This window comes from Xiphophorus hellerii, chromosome 2, assembly GCF_003331165.1.
Source record: "Xiphophorus hellerii strain 12219 chromosome 2, Xiphophorus_hellerii-4.1, whole genome shotgun sequence".
In the NCBI taxonomy this organism is placed as follows: Eukaryota; Metazoa; Chordata; class Actinopteri; order Cyprinodontiformes; family Poeciliidae; genus Xiphophorus; species Xiphophorus hellerii.
In genome coordinates this window covers 7,476,873-7,499,370 of record NC_045673.1, presented here as the reverse complement: position 1 = coordinate 7,499,370, position 22,498 = coordinate 7,476,873, and the positions used below count along the sequence as shown (strand labels likewise).

At 37.7% G+C, this 22,498-nt stretch overlaps 2 protein-coding genes across 2 annotated transcripts; both read left to right on the top strand.

The window, feature by feature from the left end:
* Window positions 1-1,933: 1,933 nt before the first annotated feature.
* Window positions 1,934-8,059, top strand: saal1 (serum amyloid A-like 1). Its single transcript, XM_032550433.1, has 13 exons — window positions 1,934-2,059; window positions 3,237-3,436; window positions 3,718-3,819; window positions 4,115-4,198; window positions 4,346-4,425; window positions 4,519-4,578; window positions 4,657-4,772; window positions 4,935-5,100; window positions 6,335-6,417; window positions 6,509-6,694; window positions 6,815-6,972; window positions 7,077-7,169; window positions 7,789-8,059. The coding sequence occupies exons 1-13, from the start codon at window positions 2,056-2,058 to the stop codon at window positions 7,864-7,866; spliced, it is 1,410 nt and encodes a 469-aa protein (XP_032406324.1). The 5' UTR covers window positions 1,934-2,055; the 3' UTR covers window positions 7,867-8,059.
* An 8,646-nt stretch (window positions 8,060-16,705) lies between these two features.
* On the top strand, window positions 16,706-22,150 carry tph1a (tryptophan hydroxylase 1 (tryptophan 5-monooxygenase) a). The gene is made up of 11 exons (XM_032577419.1): window positions 16,706-16,906; window positions 18,449-18,580; window positions 18,730-18,913; window positions 19,019-19,119; window positions 19,208-19,275; window positions 19,952-20,148; window positions 20,241-20,376; window positions 20,458-20,584; window positions 20,672-20,767; window positions 21,005-21,138; window positions 21,232-22,150. Exons 1-11 carry the CDS (start codon window positions 16,817-16,819, stop codon window positions 21,404-21,406), a joined length of 1,440 nt encoding a protein of 479 aa, XP_032433310.1. The 5' UTR covers window positions 16,706-16,816; the 3' UTR covers window positions 21,407-22,150.
* The last annotated feature ends 348 nt before the right edge of the window (window positions 22,151-22,498 follow it).

The following is a 22,498-nucleotide window of genomic DNA, read 5'->3' as shown; positions in this document are numbered from 1 at the left end:
TGCACTTCTGAAATGACAGAGCTGCATCCTTGATTGTCATAATTCTTTTCCTGCAGTCACAGTTTACATGAATGAGATCTGGCATTGATCTTATTCCAATGTAATCACTGCACTTTACTGACCTTGTCTTTCCTCCTCATGCTTTCCAAAGTTTTCTTTCATCTTACTGCATGTTTCTGTGTGTTGTATTGGAATTTATTTCAGTCATTTTTAACCTTTCCATTCTTTCAAGTGAAAAACACACAATGCTTAAGAAAAACCAAAAGAAAACAAATACAAACAGAAAACAGCACAAAACCAAAAACTAAAACTAATACAGAAATATACCTGTATTATAAACAATATTTATTTAAATTCCTGTCAAAAGTAAGAGCACAAAATGACTGAAAAAATGGAAATGGAAGAATAAACTTTTCATATGTACACATTTTGATTTGTAAAGCATTATCAAAATTAATCAAAATAGCAGAATATTGGGACTATGCTTATAGAGTGACAGCCTTGAGCTATAATAGAAGTAAGTCGGAAGTTCTCTGTAAAATTTTCCTACTTTACAATTTAAAGTAAAGTTATTTTCACGTTGGAAGGCTATATGTTTAAAAACAAATACAAAGCTAGCTGGTATGTTCTCAAATATCATCAGGTTTAAGCTCCTCCAAGTGCAAACAGGGCTTTGAACCACTCCTACACCAGGACAGCTGTGAAATGAGAAAGCTCTGTAGTTATTACTCTGCTGTTGATTGAAGGAGGATGTTGCCCACTCTGAATTATCTCAAGACAGTGTGGATTACACGCAGTACTTCAACATTTGTGTAATGATTGTTGACAATACTGTTTAACCTCCAGGACTTGTCATCGTTTCCCATAAAACAACATGCGTCAAAATGCAGCCCGGCCTGAGATGCCCTGAAAACTCAATACAGTGGACATCTGCTGCAGTGGTTTAATTTCAAGCTGGTGGAAAATATTTTATCTTATTAGTGTCTATCAAGATGAGCAATGATATATTAAAGAACAAAAGTTAAACTGTGAACTTGCGAAAGTTCACAGTTTCACAGTAACTGACTGTATGGTGCTACAGTCAGTTAATGTCTAATGTCTAAATCAACTAAATACAGGTACTTCAGTCAAAACATTGACTGAAGTACAGTGTGGCTTATTTTCTTCAATAATTTGCATAAAGTAGGTCAAAATTTGACACATTTTAGTGGTGTTAACTGCAAGCGCTGAATGTAAGGTTGTGTTATGCAAGCTTAATCAAAGTGTTTCATCCTGAATAATCCTAAAACAACTCAGGTAACACTTACCTAATACATAAACTATAAGTTTTGCTACTGCAAAGCTCAAACAGTCTGCTTAACCCTTATTCAACGTGTGAACTTCCACTTTGTGTCCAGAAGTGAACACAGGCTGCAGCTCACAATGCTTAATCTAAAGATCAATTTCACATTGGGTCAACTAAACATGTTCAACAAAAACACAAAGAGTGACACTGAGGATGAGGTGAGAACATCTTGCATTATCAAATTTATTCTGAACGTCTTACAAACTTTCTACTACCATGTAAATGCTGTTTTTGTTGTCAATCACTAAACAGAGCGAGTTAGTAAAAAGAGATATTGACGTCCACAGACTGAATGGACAACACATTTCTATTAAAAGAGGTTGGAAACATAAAATATGTCTGAACTCCTATAGTTGCTATCGTCACACTTATGTTTGGACTTTTAACTTCAGTTATGGTAGTTTCTTATATCTTGCCATTTTATGTAATTCCTTTTCATTATTCAGAGGTCAACAGTCCTTTTTAAACAATGAGAAAGAAGACTTGAGTAAGCCCTGAGGAGGACCTGACACTTCCGCTTTCTACCTACAGGGGGCGATATCTGTTTTACATTCAAGTTTTCAACCACAACAAGATTAGACGCGCATGCGCAGCCAATGTGACCATCATACATGGAGGCTGTTTGAAATTGAGCGGTGCTGCAATTTAAAATCTTCTAAAACTTTAATGTAACGTTAAATAACCAGATCTCTTTGCTCAGAACGGTCCCCATGGGTAAGTTTAAACATATCATGTTTATATTTGACACTTAATGTTAAAGTACTGCCTGTAGGAGCGACTTACGACGGCAACTAGCTTAAATATGTCTAGTTACCAAATGTGAATAGTTTCTGAGGCTTAATTAGCTAAAATCACGTGGTTTATAGGCGTCTAACGTTGGATTATTCTAATCCACGACATATTTATGGGTTTAACAATATACTTTTCTAACAAAACTAACAGGAAAAGAGCTCTGAAACTGATACAATAACTTTAATTGAGGTGATATTTATTGCAGGAATACTTCGGTGGATCTGTTTTACTATTTAACACGTAAACGTTTTAGAAACTAATTTATTTGTACTTTAGCATTAAAATAATAGCTTAATACTGAAGGAAAGTCTATATAATATTCCTTAAACATTCGTGCTTCTCTGCTACGGCAATGATCTCTTAAGTCCGCATTAACAAGATTCATATTCATATGTCATAAAGACAGTTACTAAGTCGGCCTTCTATCACCTGAAGAACATTTCCAGGATTAAAGGACTAATGTCTCAGCCAGATCTAGAGAAACTCATCCATGCATTCATCTTCAGTCGTATTGATTATTGCAACAGCGTCTTCACAGGTCTGTCCAACAAATCAATCAAACAGCTGCAGCTGATCCAGAATGCTGCTGCTCGTGTTCTCACTAAAACCAGGAAGATAGAGCACATAACACCAGTTTTAAAGTCCCTCCACTGGCTCCCTGTAGCTCAAAGAATAGACTTTAAAATACTGTTGTTAGTTTATAAATCACTGAACGGCTTAGCACCACAATACATTAAAGATCTGCTGTTGTTGTATGAACCTTCCAGACCTCTCAGGTCTTCCGGTTCTGGTCTGCTCTGCATCCCCAGAACCAGAACCAAACGAGGAGAAGCAGCTTTCAGCATCTATGCACCACAAATTTGGAACAAACTTCCAGAAAACTGTAAAACAGCTGAAACACTGACTTCCTTTAAATCTCAACTAAAAACCCACCTGTTTAGAATTGTATTTGAAATGTAATCAATTACAAATTTATGGATGGAACTTGACTTAATGCTTTGTTTTGATTATTGATTCTATATTGCATTGTGTTTCTGTGTTTGTAATGATATTGAAAGGCTCTGTGATTTATATTAAGCGTCTCTGTTTATTCCTTAAGACAGCGGTGTTGATGGTGCTGAGCCGGAAGAAAATGAGAGATCGTCACCTCCAGCCGGGCTCCAGTCTCCTCATATGGATCGCAACCCGTCGCCACCCCCGGACCAAGCTGATGGAGACGAGGGAGAAGATCTGGATGCCATCGGAGACACCGTTTACAGCAAGCACTGGCTTTTCAGCACGCTGACTCGACTCATTCAGGTAGGTGGACTGCCTTGCTAAATCATGTTTCTTAATCACTAACTTTTAGTGTGTCTTAAGTTTAGGACTCGCAGATAGAAGGCCAACATAATCTAAGCTAAAGTTGCATTTGGAACAAACAAAATAGGATTTTTCTTTTTTTAGCAACAAAACTTCATCCCGGGCCAAAAATCTCTTGAGTTTCCTTTTTTTGCACACACTTTGAAGTTATTTGGAGCATCCTTTCTTTTTATGCACTGCCCCTAATATGTAAATCTCTGTAAACTCACACTGTTTTGCAGATGGTTACAGAGCATTCAGAAGAGAACTCAGAAGATCAGATGCAGCTCTCTGACGATGAGGAAGAAGATCTTTGCAAAGTTTGGGATATGGCCATGGATAAGGTGCAGTATCTACCTTACTTGAATAGCCATATTCTGCTGCACATTAAACTTAAAAAATGCTTAAATGCATTTATGAACTTAATTGTAAACATCTCAATTCATTTGTGCCTAAAATGTAGATCTGTTGTAAAGATTGTAGATATTAAAATTAAAGAAGATTTACATCAGGAAACGTGGAATTAAACTGGAGTTTGCAGATCTGCTCTCACAGTGTATTTAGCTGTTGAATTTATAGGCATGATGTAACAATAATCCAGCTTTAATATTTGCTGCTTATGACCCCTAATGCATGCAGGACGTGGCGGGTTTCCTACAAGAATTCAAAGCTGCTGATATCCTTCTTGGAGTCATAGCCAAATCTCGCTGCCCACGTCTTACAGTGAGTGAAATACTTTTCATTCATGCCAGATTTCAATCTTAAATGATCAATAAATGTTCCTGTAATACCAGTACTATGAGTAATGTTTTTATTTCAACTTTCTTACATAATTAGAACAATTATGTCTATAATTTTTTCTTTCTCTAGGAAATTTGTGTAGGAATCCTTGGGAATATTGCTTGTTTTCCGGACACATGTGCGACTCTCAGCCAAAACGAGGATTTGGGGTGAGTGGTAACTAAGATCTCTAATTGTTTAATAATCGCAATTGCTCCTGCTATGTTTCTGATATCTAATGCAACTCCCTGGTGTGACCACAGTGCTGTGCTGTTGCTTCTTCTGGGAGATGCTGATCCCCCAACCCTTCTAGAAACCAGCAGGTATGATTTTAATCTTCCCTAACTAATGAAAATCAGGAACTAAGAGAGTGACATTAATTCCTCTCGTTTTGTTTGCAGACTGCTATTGACCTGTTTGTCTCAAAAAGACTTCTGTTCCCTGTGGCTTCAGCGAATACAACAGCAGACATCTGTGTGCTCCAGCCTCTGTTTCATCATGAGCAGTTCTATTAACAGTACTGTACTTTCATCTTATGCTTTCTATTTATTTGCTGATTACTTGTATTTGTTAAAAAAAAACTTGCATTTTCTTGCAGCACTGTGATTTTGAAGTTTTTCTCTTTAACTTTACATATCTGTTGCCTGCTTTCTAATTTATGTTTATATGCGTTATCCAGCTGATCTGCTGGAGAAGGTGGGAGAGCTGATCGACAAACTGTTTGACCTTGATGAAGAATTAATGAAGTGCTGGATCACATCTCAGCCGAGTGATGAGAAGGAGCGAGATGGGGATATCAATCTGGATTTGAGCTTGTGTCTCCTTGAGGCAGCAAAGCAGCTCAGGTAGGAAAGGAGTGGTATCCAAGTTTTGCACCCGTTCCTTACAGATCCGATGCCTTTCATTGTGTTGCTAACATTTCCATTTCTGTATTTGGACATAGAAAGGTTCCACAGAAAAATATTGACTTTACCTTTTAAATATATCGCAAAAATAAAGAGGAGAGAAGCAGTGGCTGAGAAAATGCTGGCACGTAATGCCTTTAGGGCAGGAAAAGACCTAAAGATTTGGCTCGTACTCCCTTCCTTGTCAACTTCCAGCCAACTCACCAGCTGTTGGGAAGAGCTGTAAAAATTACAAACAGGATCTGGTCACTACCTGACTCCAGTTGAACCTTGTAGTATTTGGACCACAGTGATTGATACACACACAGTGCTGTTCAGACATTTGCATGCTCTGGTTATGGTCATGGATATATTAATAATTTGGCTCTTTGAAGACATTGAGATGGGTTTTAACACTGGCTGAATATTTCACCTCTTATTAACATTAACAGGCTGCATTTAAAAGTTTTCTTTTACTCAGCAGCTGTATTTTTCCTCAGTTCTTAAATATAAAAATCAACAGGAACATTGTTCATATGGCCATAGATAAGGTGCAGTATCCATCAGGATCAACCTGTTGATCAGGTTGGGTCAACAGATATTTACAGAAATGTTAATTGTTGAGCATTGTCCTTGCCAAATAAATTAATAATAAATAAACCATCTAAAATGTTAATGAATGTGGATGAAGAGGAGTATGTCAAACATACTCTTATCTCTATGATCTTTGGAAAGTGGCATTGCAGGAGAATAAATCATTTCCTAGCACAGCAAGGCATGTGGAGTGGTTCAGTTAGCATCAGGTTTATTTAGTTGTTTTTTTTTCTCTTTGAATCAATTAAACCATCATTTTAAAATTGTGTTTTGTATTTACTAACTTTATCTTTATTTGAAGTTGTGTTTTCAACCTGAACCAGACTGGTTCAAACGCATATTAAAATCCCTTAATTTGACAATTGAGCTTCACTGCATGTCTTTCCCTTCTCTTTTTATCCTTCTTCACAACCAACTACTAATGAATAAATGCCACTAGTGTTACAAAAGCTGTATTTTTTTTTTTAAAAAAACAAAGCTGATTTTTATTTGTAGCATGTTAATGATTTCACTATGCAGTCACAGACCTGTCTTTTGGCAACAGCTTCAAAAAGCCACATTTATGTGAAGTTCCATTATATTGATCTCTATATTTCCGCAGGTCTGAGAGTCCCAATGGTCTGGAGGTTTATCTTCACATCTTCCAACTTCTCACCACTGTAGAGGAGGGCATTCAGGTTTTTGGTAATGTTTCTTTCATCAGATTTCAGTCTCAAGAGATTCAAGGTTCAAACGTCCAAGTTAAAAAAAAACATTACGTCATTGTTTTCCCCAGCGGCACCTGATGGACCTGGCAAACCACTGTGGGAGTTTGTTAGTGACGTTGTGTGCGAGGACCTCTGTCAGCCAAATGATCTTCCGGTTGTCCTGCATGAGCAGAAAAGCATTTTAATTCAGGCGCTGTCTGTGCTGCAGGCTCTTTATAGATGCCAGAATCTGTGGTGCAGCAGAAACGACACCAGTAAGTTTCCAAACATCTCCACCTGCTTCAACACTTTTAAGCCTTTTTGGACTGATATCCCAGATCGACTTTTACTCTTCATATAATTTTAACTTGTTTGTTTTTTTCCCCCCCATCCAGGTCTGTCTCTGATTGGGTCAGTCTTTCGGGTGTGCCAGCATCAAAGCGAGTCCAAAAGGGAAGATTCCAACAAAGACGAAGCAAATGATGACCAGCTGCAGACTCTTGCAGAGATTACCTCAGAGTTTCTAGCTGACATTTGCCTTAATATTACAAAGGTAATCTCACAGATCAATTAAACATTGCCATTTTTTCTATTATCAGTAGACACATAGCTGTATAACTGTAAATGATCTCGTGTTTCTGTACTGTTTCACTGTAGGACACGGTAGCAGATTTAATAAAGAATGACAACCTGACACAGAAAACCTGTCAAGCAGCTGCAGCCTGTTTGCTTCCCAATTTTAAGACTTCTGTAAGTTCTCTCTTCAGACATATTACTATTTGAACTCTTCTTTTTTTTATGAATTGATCTTATTTCATTTCTTTGCTATAATGCCAGCTATTGTTACAAGCACAGATTGATATATCATTCTCAATGCGCAACAATATTATCAAACTGACCAAAAAGGAGTGTTTAAAGTTTGATGTTTATAAAAAGCCAGATGTAATGTAAACGAGTGTCAGATGACACTGAAAAGTCACTTTAATGTATTTGAGTGAAAACAGTACAGGTAAGTGTAAAATTAAAATTTCAGTTTAGGCTTATTTCTAACAATTACACAGGTTTGGAGAGAGATGTCACATAGGCTTTTCACGTTTCTTACGTTAAGCATTTCTTGGAATAAACTTTTGTCACACAAGATCTGTTTTCAAATTAATAGAAAATTGTGCAAAAAGAGATTTTAAATTCTCCTGTACAAATAACATTAGTTATGATCTAAGTAAAAGCCTCTCCTGTTTTTGCTATTTATATTGAGAAGTTTTCTTTTAGACCTGCTGTCTAATTAGTCTAACAATCTGTCCCACCACACCACCTCCTGTGGAAAATAAACATGTTATTTCCACCCTTCCCCTTTTCTTTTCTTGTACAGTTTCAGCACCTGCAGGCTGCGTTGTCAGAGGCTGATCCTCAACTGGCAGACATGATGAGGACACAGTTTCCTGTCTGAGGCTCCTGCTGATCAGTGTTAGCTCTCACTCAGTCTCCTGCTGCTTTTTATAGCAGCTAGTCTTTCCTCTCCAAATATTTGTATTTCCATGCGATAGACATTATCATTAATGGTAAACTTTATCATTTCTTTTGATAACTTGATCTATGATTTGCTTATCTTGGCAAAATTAAAGATCTGTACGTGCTTTACAGTTTTTAATTATTTTTTTATTAAGATTATACAGTATGTGCCCTGTATTGAATCATTGATGTAATGATGTGATAAAATTTTTAAAGCAAACAGTAGGCCAATATGATTTCAATCAAAAGTACAGGACACCAAAGACACATCCTTGTTTTTTGGGGGGGGGGGGTTTTGCTTAGTTGAGGATTTATAATGGCGACGGACACTTTTATTGACACCCTTTGTTTAAAATGGTTTTGCTGGAGCTTAAACTTGCAGTGAAAATATTGGAAAAATCCAAACTTTTTTTGGAGCATAACTACTGAGAAGTGGGGAAAAATAAATCCAACATCTAATAATTCTTCTTTTAACTCAATCGATGTACCACATTTGGTGGTTTCTCTAACAATTCCTAAAAATATAGATGTATACCATTAACTGTTTTTATGCTTTTTAAAATTGGATCTTAAAAGACTAACTTTTTTCAAGGTAATTTCTTTTCACCTATTTTTACAAAGAAACGTCCATTTCAATCTGGAGAGACTCACACAGAGAAGAAAATAGCAGTTAAAAAGATTTAATGGTACAATTTCTTTGGCGCTCGGACCCGGCAGAAGACCGTGAGCCGAGGATCGCCGTGAGCAGGCGGTCTGCTCGGCGAGCTCGAGATAGTCTTCCCCCCGGGACCGAAACTGGTGGTGGAGCGGAGCTTGGAGAGGAAGAGCACAAGGGATCCTGGACGACGACCCTCATGGTGAAGGTGGAGAAGGGGAGGAGGTGGGTCGAAGCACGGCTGACGAGCAGGAAGACCCCAGGGTAGCTCGGACTTTTGAAGGTGTCTTTGGATGACGATTGGCTGGAGCGGCGTGAAGCTCCGGTCCGGATTGGCTGCGGTCGGGCGTAGTGATTAGATGATGTGGTGAAGCTGGTCGAGTCTCCCAGTTTGAATTTTCGCCAAGGCTCCATGTCTCCAAGCAGCAATCATAACTGAGAAATGATGTTGTTGCTTTTATTGCAGTAAAATAACATTTATTTTACATGACTAAACAAAGATCATCCAAGATGACATTAATAATTGGTAGAAATGTTCTTCTCCACCTTTTAATTTGTGTGTCACAAAACCTAAAAATAAATGTTTTTTTATAGCCCGGTGCTCATTATTTACATTCATGTTTCAAACAATAAATGTTTGCCAGGTGCATTTTATAAGTGTACATTTCCACATAAGACAAAACTGCGTTGAGTCACCTTTTTTAAGCGTATGAGTAATGATGCTGATGACGAGATCAAGTGTTTACCAAAGGGTGACAGTCACTTGGTAAGAATAAAAACAAAAACAACAGATGAAAGGCTTTGAGCCTGCAAACAATAAACTCATCTGGTTTCCAAATGAAGCGTTTCGCTCACTCATGGAGAACAGCCCAGCAGCCTGCGTACTTCCAGCAGGCTCACCAAGGCCCCTTGAATATAGCAGCTCTTTAATTAAAGCTGGGATTGATATGTAGAACACTCTTTCTAATGGAAATCCCTGGGTGGTAATGTTGGATGTGAGAACGGAGGATCATCCTTTTTTTGAGGGGTGGGTGGTGCAACATCTCTCTGAACACCTCTGCTCTGACCTGTACTGCATGCAGGTCATGACTGTCGTCATAAGGAAAAAAATACCAAGTTAGCTAATCATGCTTGGACTTTCACGACGGCTTGTGCACAGTGACGGATACTCTCCTCTGTCTGCAGGCCTTGCTGCCAGGCAACTCATGTCACAGAAAATCACAGTTGAAGCCCAGATGTTTCCCACTGCCCTGCCAAACTTCGTTGTTTGCCTGCCAGTCTTCTCAGCAGCATGATGTAATCTGACTTCATGGACAAAACACAGCTGGGTGGTAGCTATGTGTCCTGTGCATATAGCTTACACATCACTAGGCACTGAAATGACTTGGATGTATTTGATGCTAATGTGAAGTGTCATGTATGAAGTTTCCTTTTACATCACACCCAAAGGAAGGATTCACTGTTTTTTGAACAAACAAGAATTTTCTGTTGAATTTGATGAAAATTTAAACCCTGTTAGAATACAAAGTGTCTTGCCAAAACTATTCATACCTTTGAACTTCACAGCCACAAACTTAATTGTGTTTTAGGGACTGAGAATTGTTTTTTCTTCGTTCTTCCATATAAAAAAAAGAGCTTTTTGTTCATTAACATTTTAGACCAAACATCTGAAACCTTCACGGCGCATCTGGATTTATACAGAGATAAATTACACAATTAATGAATTGAATTATTAAATATATAAAAGCAATTAGTTTCAGGTAATTTTATTTTAGGATTACTAAAGAGTGATGAATATGCCATGACTTAAGGTTTTTGTTTATGCATTTTATTATTTTTAAAATCCATGTCTCCTTTGTGTTTATAAAATAATAATATGTGATAATAAAATAAAAGTAAATCTTATTTACATAGCGCCTTTCTCAGACAGGACTCACAAAGCACTTAACAGTAAAAATATAATGAAAGAAACATCTAAGAAATACATCATAACACTAAAGTGTCATAGCAAACCAGGGACCAGTGAGGCTAAAATGTTTAAAATGATTAAGCTGCTAGGCACAGTAACATTGCACTGCATGTCACATACTTTGTATATATTTAGATAATTAAATTTCTGGCTTTTGAATATATTGAATACAATCAAATAAAACAAAAATAAATCTGTTTTAAAACAATTTCCCATAAGATCCAGCCTGTCCTGAATGGAGAAAAGTTTTTATAAATGTCCTATTCTTCGCATGTCCTCCCCTGATCCTGTGGTGTCAGTTGTCACACGTCTCACAGGGAGGACAGGGAATACGTGTGGACTTTCACGTAGCCTCTCCTTTGATTCGGAGGACTCTCCCATTCACAAGCACCTGCATGGAGAAGGCGTGTTAACAAAGACACATGATGCTAGTGGGTGCAACCAAAGCCCAGTTCGGCTCATTTCCTGAGTTCCCCGCCCTCCGTCTCTTGTCAACAGGCTCACAATGAAACGTTCATTTTACGTAATCTCCCAAACATCACACGCTCAGACCCTTACCACTTGTAAACACAATGCTAATATTTGAATTTGTCTTAACAGCACTGCTCTACTTTTTTTCTGCTGGCTTATCGGTTGGAAAATTATAATAATAAAGTGCACACCAATTAATCTGTACAAATTGTGATCTATGACTCAGCAGTATTTTTTTTTTACAGTTATCAGCATGTTTTAATGTGTGCCGAGCTAAAAAAATGGTTGACTTTGAAAGAGTCAGTATCCTTTCTAAGCTGAACATTCATTAAAAGTCTTTGAAAGTGACACTTATAAAATTATTATTAAGGGTTCCTGCATAAAAAAAAAAACTGACTAAGAGTTACTTCCAGAACAGTTCTCACCATGATGTAGGCACCTATAAGTATCCTTTTAGGCGTGGTGTTTTTGGGTGAAGTAAAGAATCATTTCTCTTTCAAACATGGTGTCTGCCCGTGACATCTGCTGCGCTCCTCCTGAGCGTCGCACTAAGACATTCAGCAAGGTTGAGCAATCTCCAACATGCTTTTCTTAACTGTGATTGGTTTGTAGTAAAATTATGTTCTTTCTGCTTCTGGATATTGGCTACAGGGTCACTCACTGGAATATTCAGAATTTAGAAACCAATTTGTGCAGAACAATCTAAATCTAAATACTGGCAGTTTTTAGCTGATTTCTTGGCTTTCTATGCCATTCTGCATTTCCTGTTCCTTTGTGTGTTAAATGTCCTGTACCCTGTTCCACGTCCTTACATAAAGCTAAGCAATAATTTGCTTTGATGTGTTTGAGTGTGTGTATTACTTTGGTTGTTATATCTGGTGTGAATTTTCTAGAAATACTTTATATTTACAGTAAAAAACATTTACATTGTAAATGTTTGTGTTACCAGCTAATAACACAAAAGAAAAAATACTGCTTTGTAAAAATATTTTCTTTTTATTACATTTATAATTTCTTGAACTGAAGTATGGGCAATAAATGTGATAACAAAACACACTATAAAAATACTTGCATAGACAAATATTTCTTATGTTAATAGCTCATTAAAATATGTTTCAGTGAGCATTAGGTAGCACTTAGAGGAGTTTTTTTTAAGTACCTAGATGTTTTTAAATCTAGGTAACATCTTTTTATACTATCTAAGGATTATTTTGAATGTTGCAGGTGTTTATAAGGTGCGGTTCACCCCCTGTCCTTGTGTACACTGATGCCTTTCACCAATAGCCAGTAGCAGATGCTGCTGTTTGCTCTGCATTGACAGACTAGGGGCTAATTACAGGAGAGCATTCCAGTCACAGGAAGTGTGCACAAGCTGACTATTCACTGTTCTGATTAGTTAGTTATGTAATCAGGTGAAGGACTGGAAAACTATTGATGTGGAAGAAACCTTAGATATTTGGAAACTTAAATACTTGTGATGGGAAAACAAGATCAGATGCCCTGAAGAAGAAGAACCGTGGCATACTGCTTTTGAAACAGCCAAGTTACAAAATGCTTAGATTATTTCAAAGCTAAATGCATGAGTATTATTACCCCATAACTAAAACTTTATAATGCTTTTTTTTAACAAAGCAATATGATAAAGCTGGACATCTCCATTAGATTAGAATTTGTGTAACTGTTAACCTTGAGTATCTTTTTCTCTTGTGTCCTGATAAATTAACATTTGTTTAATTACAGCTGTGTTAATGCCACCAGTAAATTTCAGTTAAATATCTTTAGTCATAAGTTGTAATTTCTGACTCCCTGTAGCGTGTTTGAAAAGAGGAAACTGTTTTTTTTAATTATCATCTTTTATTACACATCTTCCAAATGCTCAGTGAGAAGCAGCTCACTTTTTGGCTTTATTAACTCTAGTGCTTACTACCATGGACAGAGATTAGACAGGGAATTGTCGAGCGGTCTGATGATCAGACACTGTGAGTAAATCTGTCTGATTGGAGTGAACAGAACTGGGACAGACTGGCCAGCCTGAAGCTTTAACACACAGAGACACACATGTGAGGCTTGGTCTGTCCCAAACCTCACACATGAGCCTTGTTTTAATGATGCTGAATTTTAAAATGCCTTATTTCTTCTACAGAGCTTTTTAAAATCAATGTTTGGCTTGAGGGCTAGGTTGTGTTGCAGCAGTGACATGAAGGCAGGATTACTGATATGGTCTGATGCCTATAGTCTCAGCAGGAGCTGAATGAAGTGCGTATTAAATCTGCATTTAATTTCAGTAATAATCCCTGTTACAATCTTTATTGCAATATCAATGTCTACTAAATTACAATTTCAAAAATCTGCTTGGAGTCAATATTTGGTCAGACTTTGTGAATTCCATGAGTGTTGATTGTGGAAAACAAGAGTAGTGAGGAAAATGTCATATTGCAATATTGCTAAAGTCATGCTTTATAATCCTAATTGCAGTGTGGAGAACAATAACAGTTACTGTCTATTTATTTGGTATTTTTTCAATACACTCTACAAGTCAATTAATACATTTATTTTGCAAAATATTTTGTACCATGGAGTGGATAGGTATTCTTTGAATAATCCAAAATTACACAGTTAAAGTATCACTAATGACTGTATCCTTATCTCAAGTGGACACCTTTGCTTTTCATCTTTTCAATTACTGTCAGCATCCCCACATCCTGATGCTGCCACCACTATGTTTCATGGTTGGGATACTGTTTATGGTTGATATGCAGTGTTTTCTGTCACAAATAGCATTTTGAGTATAGGTCCAAAAGTTACATTTTGGTTTCATATGGCCACATGATCTTTTCCCACATGTTTCGCTGTACACTGAACACTGACTGTAGTAAGCTGCAAATGAGATTTATTTTGGTTTTATTTCAGTAATGGTTTTCTTCTTGGCACGCCTCCCTAAAGGCCAGAATTATAGTTATCATGTCAGCAGACTCTCATCATCACGATATTTCATCCATCCATTGTTTTCTCCCACTTACAATCCAAATCACGTCATCGAGCTTACAGGTCCAGGAGGGAAACCATCTTCCCCATCTCTGCGGGCTCACAAGGCATTCCTAGGCCAGACGGACTATTATAGTTTGTCCATTAAGTTCTGGGTCTTGTCCAGTTTGTTCTTCAAATAGAATGTGCTTGGCAATTCTCCAAAGGAAGCCACCCAAGAGGCATCCTGATCAACATCCATTGACTCCTTTTGATGTGGAAAAGCAGTGACTTTACTCCTCACCACTGGCCGCCCTGCAGACATGCAGCACTCATTCTGGCTGTTTGTATCCGGGATCCATATCTCATGACAAAAGGTGAGGGTCAGAAGAAATTGGTACTTACTTTATGTCTCACCTCTTTCTTCCTCATACAGACTGGGGAATGCTATAATCACAATATCACATGACAATAAGCATAATGCAATGTCATAGCAGCTCCAGCTGCAAATAAGTAAAACATAAATCAATGTACATATTTGAAAATATTATGTTCTATGTTTATTTAATCAATTTAAAGTATATTTTGCATAACAAAATGCATTAGGGTAAAGATGGAAAGCTTTTCCTAATAATTATCCTAAGGTATTTTTTGAAAAACGACTGCTAAAGGCTAAAATGTTGCAACAAGTGTACCACCTTAAACCTTCACTTTTTCTGTTGTCTTGAGGCATAATAATTACCCTCTTAGTGAACAGATAGCTTACACTTTTAATACTGTTCAGACACATTGAGGAAAAAAAAAACACTTGCTGTAGCCATACTTCTGTACTGTGTATTTTAAGCTGAATGAGCCATGACATACAGGACATCTTGGGCTGAGATCTGATCCAGACTCTTGAACAATCAGAGAAGATCAAAGACATGACCAGAGCATCTGCATCAGAGACGTCACATCTGTGAAAATGTAGCAATAAGTGAGTTTGATAGAGCTTTACCCTGTGACTAAGGTTAATGAAAACCACGGCACATTAGTGCATCTTGAACCCAATCAGCTCTCACTGGGTTTTGTCCTCACAAGACTTCTAATAACTACTATTAGAAAGATATAGTCCATCATTTAGTTTTGTATTTGTATAACTGGACTTATGAAGTGTATAATATTTGCAAGTTTCTGTAATATGTTAGATTGATCCTCAACATCTCTTGATAAAAGTCCAATGGAGAGCCACTAATGGGATAATTAAGTTTGGACATGTTTCTTATTAAAACCCAGCAGTCTTAATTAATTCAAAATTTACAAAAGATCAACATTATTATTGTTACGAATGCCATAAACATTTCACAGAACATTGTTCAGTCTATCCAAATAAATACAGCACGAAGGCTCTATAATCAAATAAAACCAAAGTCGAGCTTTTTGGCCTACATGTGAAAATGAAGTGTGGATAAAGAAATAATGATGAGCATTATCCCAAATACAATGAAACATGGTGCAATGCTTTTCTTAAGCCAGAGACAGGGAAGTTGATCAGATCTGATTCAGAGATGGATGGAGAGAAATACTAGAGCAATACTGGAAGAAAGACTGACACAGGCTGCAAAAGACATTGAACTGAGGAAGAGGTTCATCTTGCAGCACAACAACATACAGCCTGAGCTTCAGTGGACTGGTTTTATTGTGTTGTAATGGCTCAGTCAAGTAATCGGTTTACTCACACTTCTATATGGTCTAAAACAGTGATGTCAACATCACAATAAATTATGTAATAGGTGTTGACACGCTTATGAGGAGAACAGAATTAATTTCTCTTGTGGGTTCAGTTCTAGGGGAAGTACCCTTGACTGCCTCCTGGGTTGTGTAAAGCATCAGCTCATATCACGAGTGACACGGAGCAGACCCACCTGATACAAAACAGTATGTAAATCAGCCATGTATCAGTGCATGAGAGCTGTGACCCAGCGAGAAGCTAAAAGTGCCTTTGTCCTGTGTGTAAGGCGACTAAAGCTTAGAGTACAAGAATTGTTATCTGTTTAAAGTAATTAGATCTTATACGCTCAATGCTCCGTCATCTCGATCCTGCCAGGCCAAAGCCACTGAGACCCTTTTCACTAATTGTGTTGACCTCATTATAAAAGGGTGTTAAAGAGAAGAAAACAGGCAGATTATGTTTAGAGGCCAGGAGAGCTTACAGAGCAGTGGAGGAGATTTTTAAAAGAGGGGGCTGTTTGCATCACTTGAAGAAAGTCAGGTGGGCTACACTTAAATCCTCTTACAACCTGATGTTTTCTAAGGGATCAACAAACGACATTTTGAATCATTTTCTGAAAATGAAGCAGTTTGAGCACAAACATAAATTACAGATGCAATTTGTCGTGTTTCATGTTCAATATTAGTGTAAGCCAAACTCCAATGAATTCAGAAAAATATGAAAATTGCTTCCTTATCTCACAATAACATTGAACTTTCATGTCCACTGCACGACAATTGAAACACAAACTTTAACTTTTATCCTTTCATTTCATCCCTGAGGTAAAATTTATATTCATGACTGATCTTTCTGATGTCGTTTCAGACCTTTGGATGGAAAAAAAAAGACATTTTTCCCCCCAATGACGTGGGAGGCGCTGCTCTTTTTCCATTTGCTGCCGTGGGGCAGATTATTGCCCCCACCTGTGTCTCTGTGTGGTTAAATAGCAAAGTCCGCTGCTTCTCGGGGTTAAAGAACCTCCCCTCCCCCCATTAAAAAAAAGAAGGCGTAGGCTAATTTAGGTAATTCACTTGAGTAAAAACTAGATAAAACCCCTTAATAAACCGGAGCACTTTAACATGTACTCGAATAAGGTGGAAGGGCCACGCAGAGGACGATCGTTTGACTCTATGAACATTGGCTTTGAGGAAAAGCTACTCAACAATGAGGTAAGAAAAGTGGTATGCAATTAAATTATACAATTTTAAAATGTTACAGTGTTGATTCTTTTACATGTTTTCCGGTGAGACATTGATGCACGGACCGAAACCATAAGACTTTTTTTTTTATTTTTTTTTTTTTTATTTATTTTATTTTTTTATAACTTTTACTTTAAGAAATCAACTTTTGGACAGTCGATTCGTTTTAATCTTTTACTTTGCGCAGATCAATTTAAGCCGTTTTGTATTGAAATTTCCGTCAAGGTTTAAGCGGGTTAAATGCATTTAATAGGTCGATAGAAAAGCAGAGAAATGTGCCGCTATTTACCTTAAGTATTCAATGTCCGCACGTGGAAAAGACACGTTTCACATTAAGAGATGTGTGCGCATGTGTAGCAGCCGTGTCTTATAAATCCAAGCATACAAAGTTTGTATTTTTATTTTCTTTATAGACATGTATTCCAATACTCTTCTTTCTGAATGGTGTCAAAAAACGTGATGAAAACACATTTAAAGCACAAGTAATGTAATTCATCTTTATTAACGTTTCAGCAACTTGAACTTGAAGTCTTGATAAGCAAAAATGTTAACAAAAAGTTTATGTTTAAGCTGTGATATATACTTTTTCCCTTAGCAGTTTCATCTCACTTCCCAGTTTTCAAACGGGTGATTAAGAAAGCGTTTGATGAGCTTTCAACACGCAGGGTGCTAATAATAGGCTTCCCCGCTCTCTAAATGAGATTGCTGTAAGGCGATTCTTTGAGACAGAGACAAGTTCATCCTCGTTAAACCGAGACGCAAAGAGTTGACCCCTGTCCAGCGTCCTGATCCAGTCTCCCATGCACTAATGCTTTGTGGGACGATAAGGACCAGGGTGAGCGGGAAACTGCTCTGCCGCGCCTTTTACACCATGAACGAGGGAAGAAACATGGTAGGAAGAGATTAAGTGAGGTCGTTTCGACTTTTTCTTGCATCTGATCTCCACCTGTAATCCTAATGCAAAAATCCGCGTGAGAAATATAGAAATTTTTTTGCAAATAATTTGAGTTCTGAATCGCATCGTAACTGCCTTTGAATGTCAATTAAAAAACGCTCCAGTCAGTTAAATTAGATTAGTTTTGCGCTGCCGTCTCGGAACAATCTGACAGGATTATGTGAATTTTCCCCTGGCGTGTGCAGCCGTGCGTCAACGTGAGAGCGCTGTCCAACGTGCTGAAATGGACAGTGGCGCCGCTCAGCCCAAACTTAATCCTCTCGACATTTGCGGTTAACTTCGGTGTGAATTTCTAAGAAGAGCATATTATTACTTCAAAGTATTTACCCTTCAATGCTTCCAGCTTCGACAGTCTTTGACTCTTACTTCTTCTGGTGCGAGTGACTCACGCACACGAGACAAGATGTTCGAAGGATTTTTCGGATCGCTCGATGCTCTTAAGTGATTAGAAGTTGTGCATTCACGTCATTACACGCGCTAAGCTTTGGTTCGAGCGTAACATGCGTTTTCGGGAACACAGATTCAAGAGCTTACCCATCTTTGGTTTCGATCCACAGATAAACAAGTCAACCTTCACAAAAATCGAAGAAAACACAGAGAAGAATTCATCCGAGAAAGGGAGAGCAACGATAATCTTCTCCCTGAAAAATGAAGTTGGAGGACTTGTGAAGGCTCTCAAACTCTTCCAAGTATGAGCGATTTTTTAACAATATTTCCCTTTTTTCAATTTAGATTACCTTTTGAACAGTGAGTGAGACATCAATTGGTTTTGTGACGTTGATGCAAAAATGAATCAGCATGATATGCTTTTTTTTTTTTTTAAAACTGTTTCTTGCAGGAAAACCATGTCAACCTCATACACATTGAGTCCAGAAAATCCAAAAGGCGCAACTCTGAGTTTGAAATTTTTGTGGACTGCGACAGCAACCACGAACAACTGAACGAAATCATCCATCTGCTCCGGAAGCATGTGAATGTGGTGGACATGGACCCTCCAGATAACTCCTGTCTGCTTGAAGAAGGTAAAGACAGAGGAGCAAACGTCTAAAGTGTGACAAGGTTTTTTTAAAATCTGTTTCAAGTGCATTAGAAATTAATTCTTTGACATCCTCCCAAATTCTTTTCAGATATGTACGATGTACCTTGGTTCCCAAAGAAGATATCTGACTTGGACAAGTGTGCTAATCGTGTCCTGATGTATGGATCTGAGCTGGATGCCGACCATCCGGTACAGTATCAGACTACTGAATGGTTTTCAGAAGGTAAACCCTCCGAATTAAGGCACAATCTTATAAAGCTATGCTTCTCATTTCCAGGGTTTTAAGGACAATGTCTACCGCAAAAGACGAAAGTATTTTGCTGATCTTGCCATGGCCTACAGACAGTGAGTTTCTATGTATTCAAACAACTATTTTAAATATATGTAGCTTTCCCAGAACTTTGAGGGTAGTTACTTAGCAGGTTTACCAAACAGGTACTATCATTAAACTTTCCAACTACTTTCACAGAAGAGGTTGGTTTCCAAAACTTACAAAGTACTTTCATTAGATTTTAAGTGAAGATGTTGACTATTTTACATGACTTTATCAGGTTCTTTCAAATAACTAAGACAAGGTGCTTCCCTGGTACTCTCATTGAATTTATTGTTTAATTTCCTGGAATTTAATGGACAATTTCAAGTAATTTGGAGCTTATTTACAATTTCCATTAAATTACACTTCTTATGAAATTAAATGGAAATTCCTTGCACTTTCATGAAGCTTTGTATTTACTTTCCAGAACATGCCAGGGACTTTCCCAGACGTTAGCAGATTCTTTGATGAAACCTAAAGGTTTCTTTACAAAATTTCTGGAAAGCATTTGGTGGGTTGAGTAAAGCAAACAGTAAAAATTAACCAGTAAATTCCCTAAAAGCATCACCAAAGCTCATGGCACAGACTGGTGGGTGTGTGGGAAGTTTCTGGAAAGCCACATCAAAGTTCAGAGAAATCATGTGCAACATTAGGCAGCCTGTTGTTCTTTTTCGTTTAATACTTACAGAATTTTGTGTTTTTCTCCAGTGGGGATCCCATCCCTCATATTGAGTTCACAGAGGAGGAAGTGAAGACTTGGGGTGTTGTGTACAGGGAGCTGAACAAGTTGTACCCCACCCACGCCTGCCGGGAATACTTGAAGAATCTGCCACTGCTGTCCAAATACTGTGAATGTCGGGAGGATAACATCCCTCAGCTGGAGGATGTCTCCCGCTTCCTCAAAGGTAATTTTCATTTAAACCATCTTCAATCAAGCCTTAATGCGTCATTATTTACAGATGTAGTCACAAGCATTTTATTAAACCATCTTTTTCAGAACGAACTGGATTCACCATCAGACCTGTGGCAGGTTACCTGTCCCCACGGGACTTCCTTGCTGGTTTGGCCTTCCGGGTTTTCCACTGTACCCAGTATGTGCGGCACAGCTCTGACCCCCTGTACACGCCAGAACCGTGAGTAGACTTATCTGTTTTGTTTGAAAATAAATTGTTATTGCAGTAGGGATAAATATTCTGTTATTTTTCATCATACAGGGACACATGCCATGAACTGCTGGGACACGTTCCGCTGCTAGCAGAACCCAGCTTCGCCCAGTTCTCTCAGGAGATTGGTCTTGCTTCACTCGGGGCCTCAGATGATTCTGTTCAGAAACTGGCCACAGTGAGTTTCTCGTTTTCAGCCGAACCTTATTAAATGTTCATTGTTAAATTTTGCTGTTGTAACTTCTTATATTTTTCTATGTTTCAGTGCTACTTCTTCACAGTGGAGTTTGGCCTATGCAAACAAGAAGGGCAGCTGCGAGCATATGGAGCGGGCCTGCTGTCATCAATCAGTGAGCTTAAGGTAGGAAACATTACGTCAAGAGCATAAAGAGTGCAGCCTAATTCAAAAACTTATTTCTGACATCATTTGGTTGGAAAAGGTTTCAAATTTAACATAATTACAACATACAGTATTGTCCATTTGACTATCTACATTTGATAAACACAATTAAAAGACATTTTTATTGAACATAATGGTCCAAATGCAAGCATTAACGTAGTTTCAAGCATTTTCATCACATTCTTCTTTTTCTTATAGCATGCGCTGTCTGGAAATGCAAGGATAATGCCTTTTGACCCCAAAGTAACAAGCAAGCAGGAATGCATCATCACAACATTTCAGGATGTTTACTTTGTGTCAGACAGTTTTGAGGAAGCCAAAGTCAAGATGAGGTTTGTTCTTGTTTCATAATATTGCATCATACTGAGGATAAAAATTATCTTGGCATCTTTGCATATATCTAAGCATGCAATTTTTTTTTCCAGGGAGTTTGCCAAGACCATCAAGCGTCCCTTCACAGTTCGATATAACCCCTATACTCAGAGCGTAGACGTGCTGAAAGACACTCCCAGCATCAACAGTGTGGTTGAGGAGCTCCGGCACGAGCTTGATATCGTGGGTGACGCTCTCAGCAGGCTCAACAAGCACCTGGGCGTCTGACTGAATGCTGTTCAACTGAAGTTAGCCGTCTCCGGCTCATCCACACTCACCATGTGACACCCAGCGCTGCTGTAGAGATGTCTGCTTGTGTTTTTGTGACTAAAATGAATGTGCATCACTTTATGGATAAATTCTCTGTTGTTCTCGCTGCATGGTGTATTGCTAAAACTATTTACAGGCGAATTAGATAGTCGTGTTTAACTTTTAAATCAGTAAGTTCCACAAACCCAAAGAGCTGCTTTATCTGACGCACCAGTTTTGCTTCCATTGTGTTGAAATCTGTATCGCAAACACTCTATGTACTTTCAATTTTTTTTTTCAACATTTCCTGTTGTTAAAAAAACACTTAAACGGATTCTTCCTTTTCAGTTTACTCTGGTGTGTAATTGCCCATTTTTTGTAATTTATTTGTTTTTTTCTAGAGAGATCATCTATATCTTGTTTTTGTTATTTTGCTCTCTGTGTCCTCTGTTCTGTGTGCTGTTTGAAGGAAATTATGAAAGATAAAACTTTAACTCACCAGTGTTATAAGAATGCTTTCATGATTGATTATAACAGATTGACCTGCGTACACAGCTTGTTTTACAGTAATGATTTTGAATACTTCTTCCAAATGTGACTGCAGTTGTCATAGTCTGGAAATCCAAACATTATTTTTCTACTGTAAAGAATTATAGTGAATAGGTGTAGGCTGTGTATAAAACTGAAAAAACCCTCAATAAAAAGTTGGATTGTGTCTTAAAATGTGTTTTTTTTATTGAAATCCAGTGCTGTAGACATATTTATTTTTTAAACAGCATTAAAGTTAAATAAAGCAAAACCTAATCTAATCTATTGTTTCCTCACGCATCCTCATGATCAGTTTTCAAGAGATCCCCAAGGAATAAAGTCAAATAATTATGAGACAGTTTTGTTTCTCCGTTTTTTGTAAGATTTTCTCTCCATTTCCTGGTGTCCAATAATACCTCGACTATCAAAATCATTCTTAAATCCTATAAGATTATTTAACTGATAAAATTTTGGAGTGGTTGTAGATTACGAGAATTATCTACAACCACAAGCAATAATAGGTCCCCATATTTAGTATTGTTG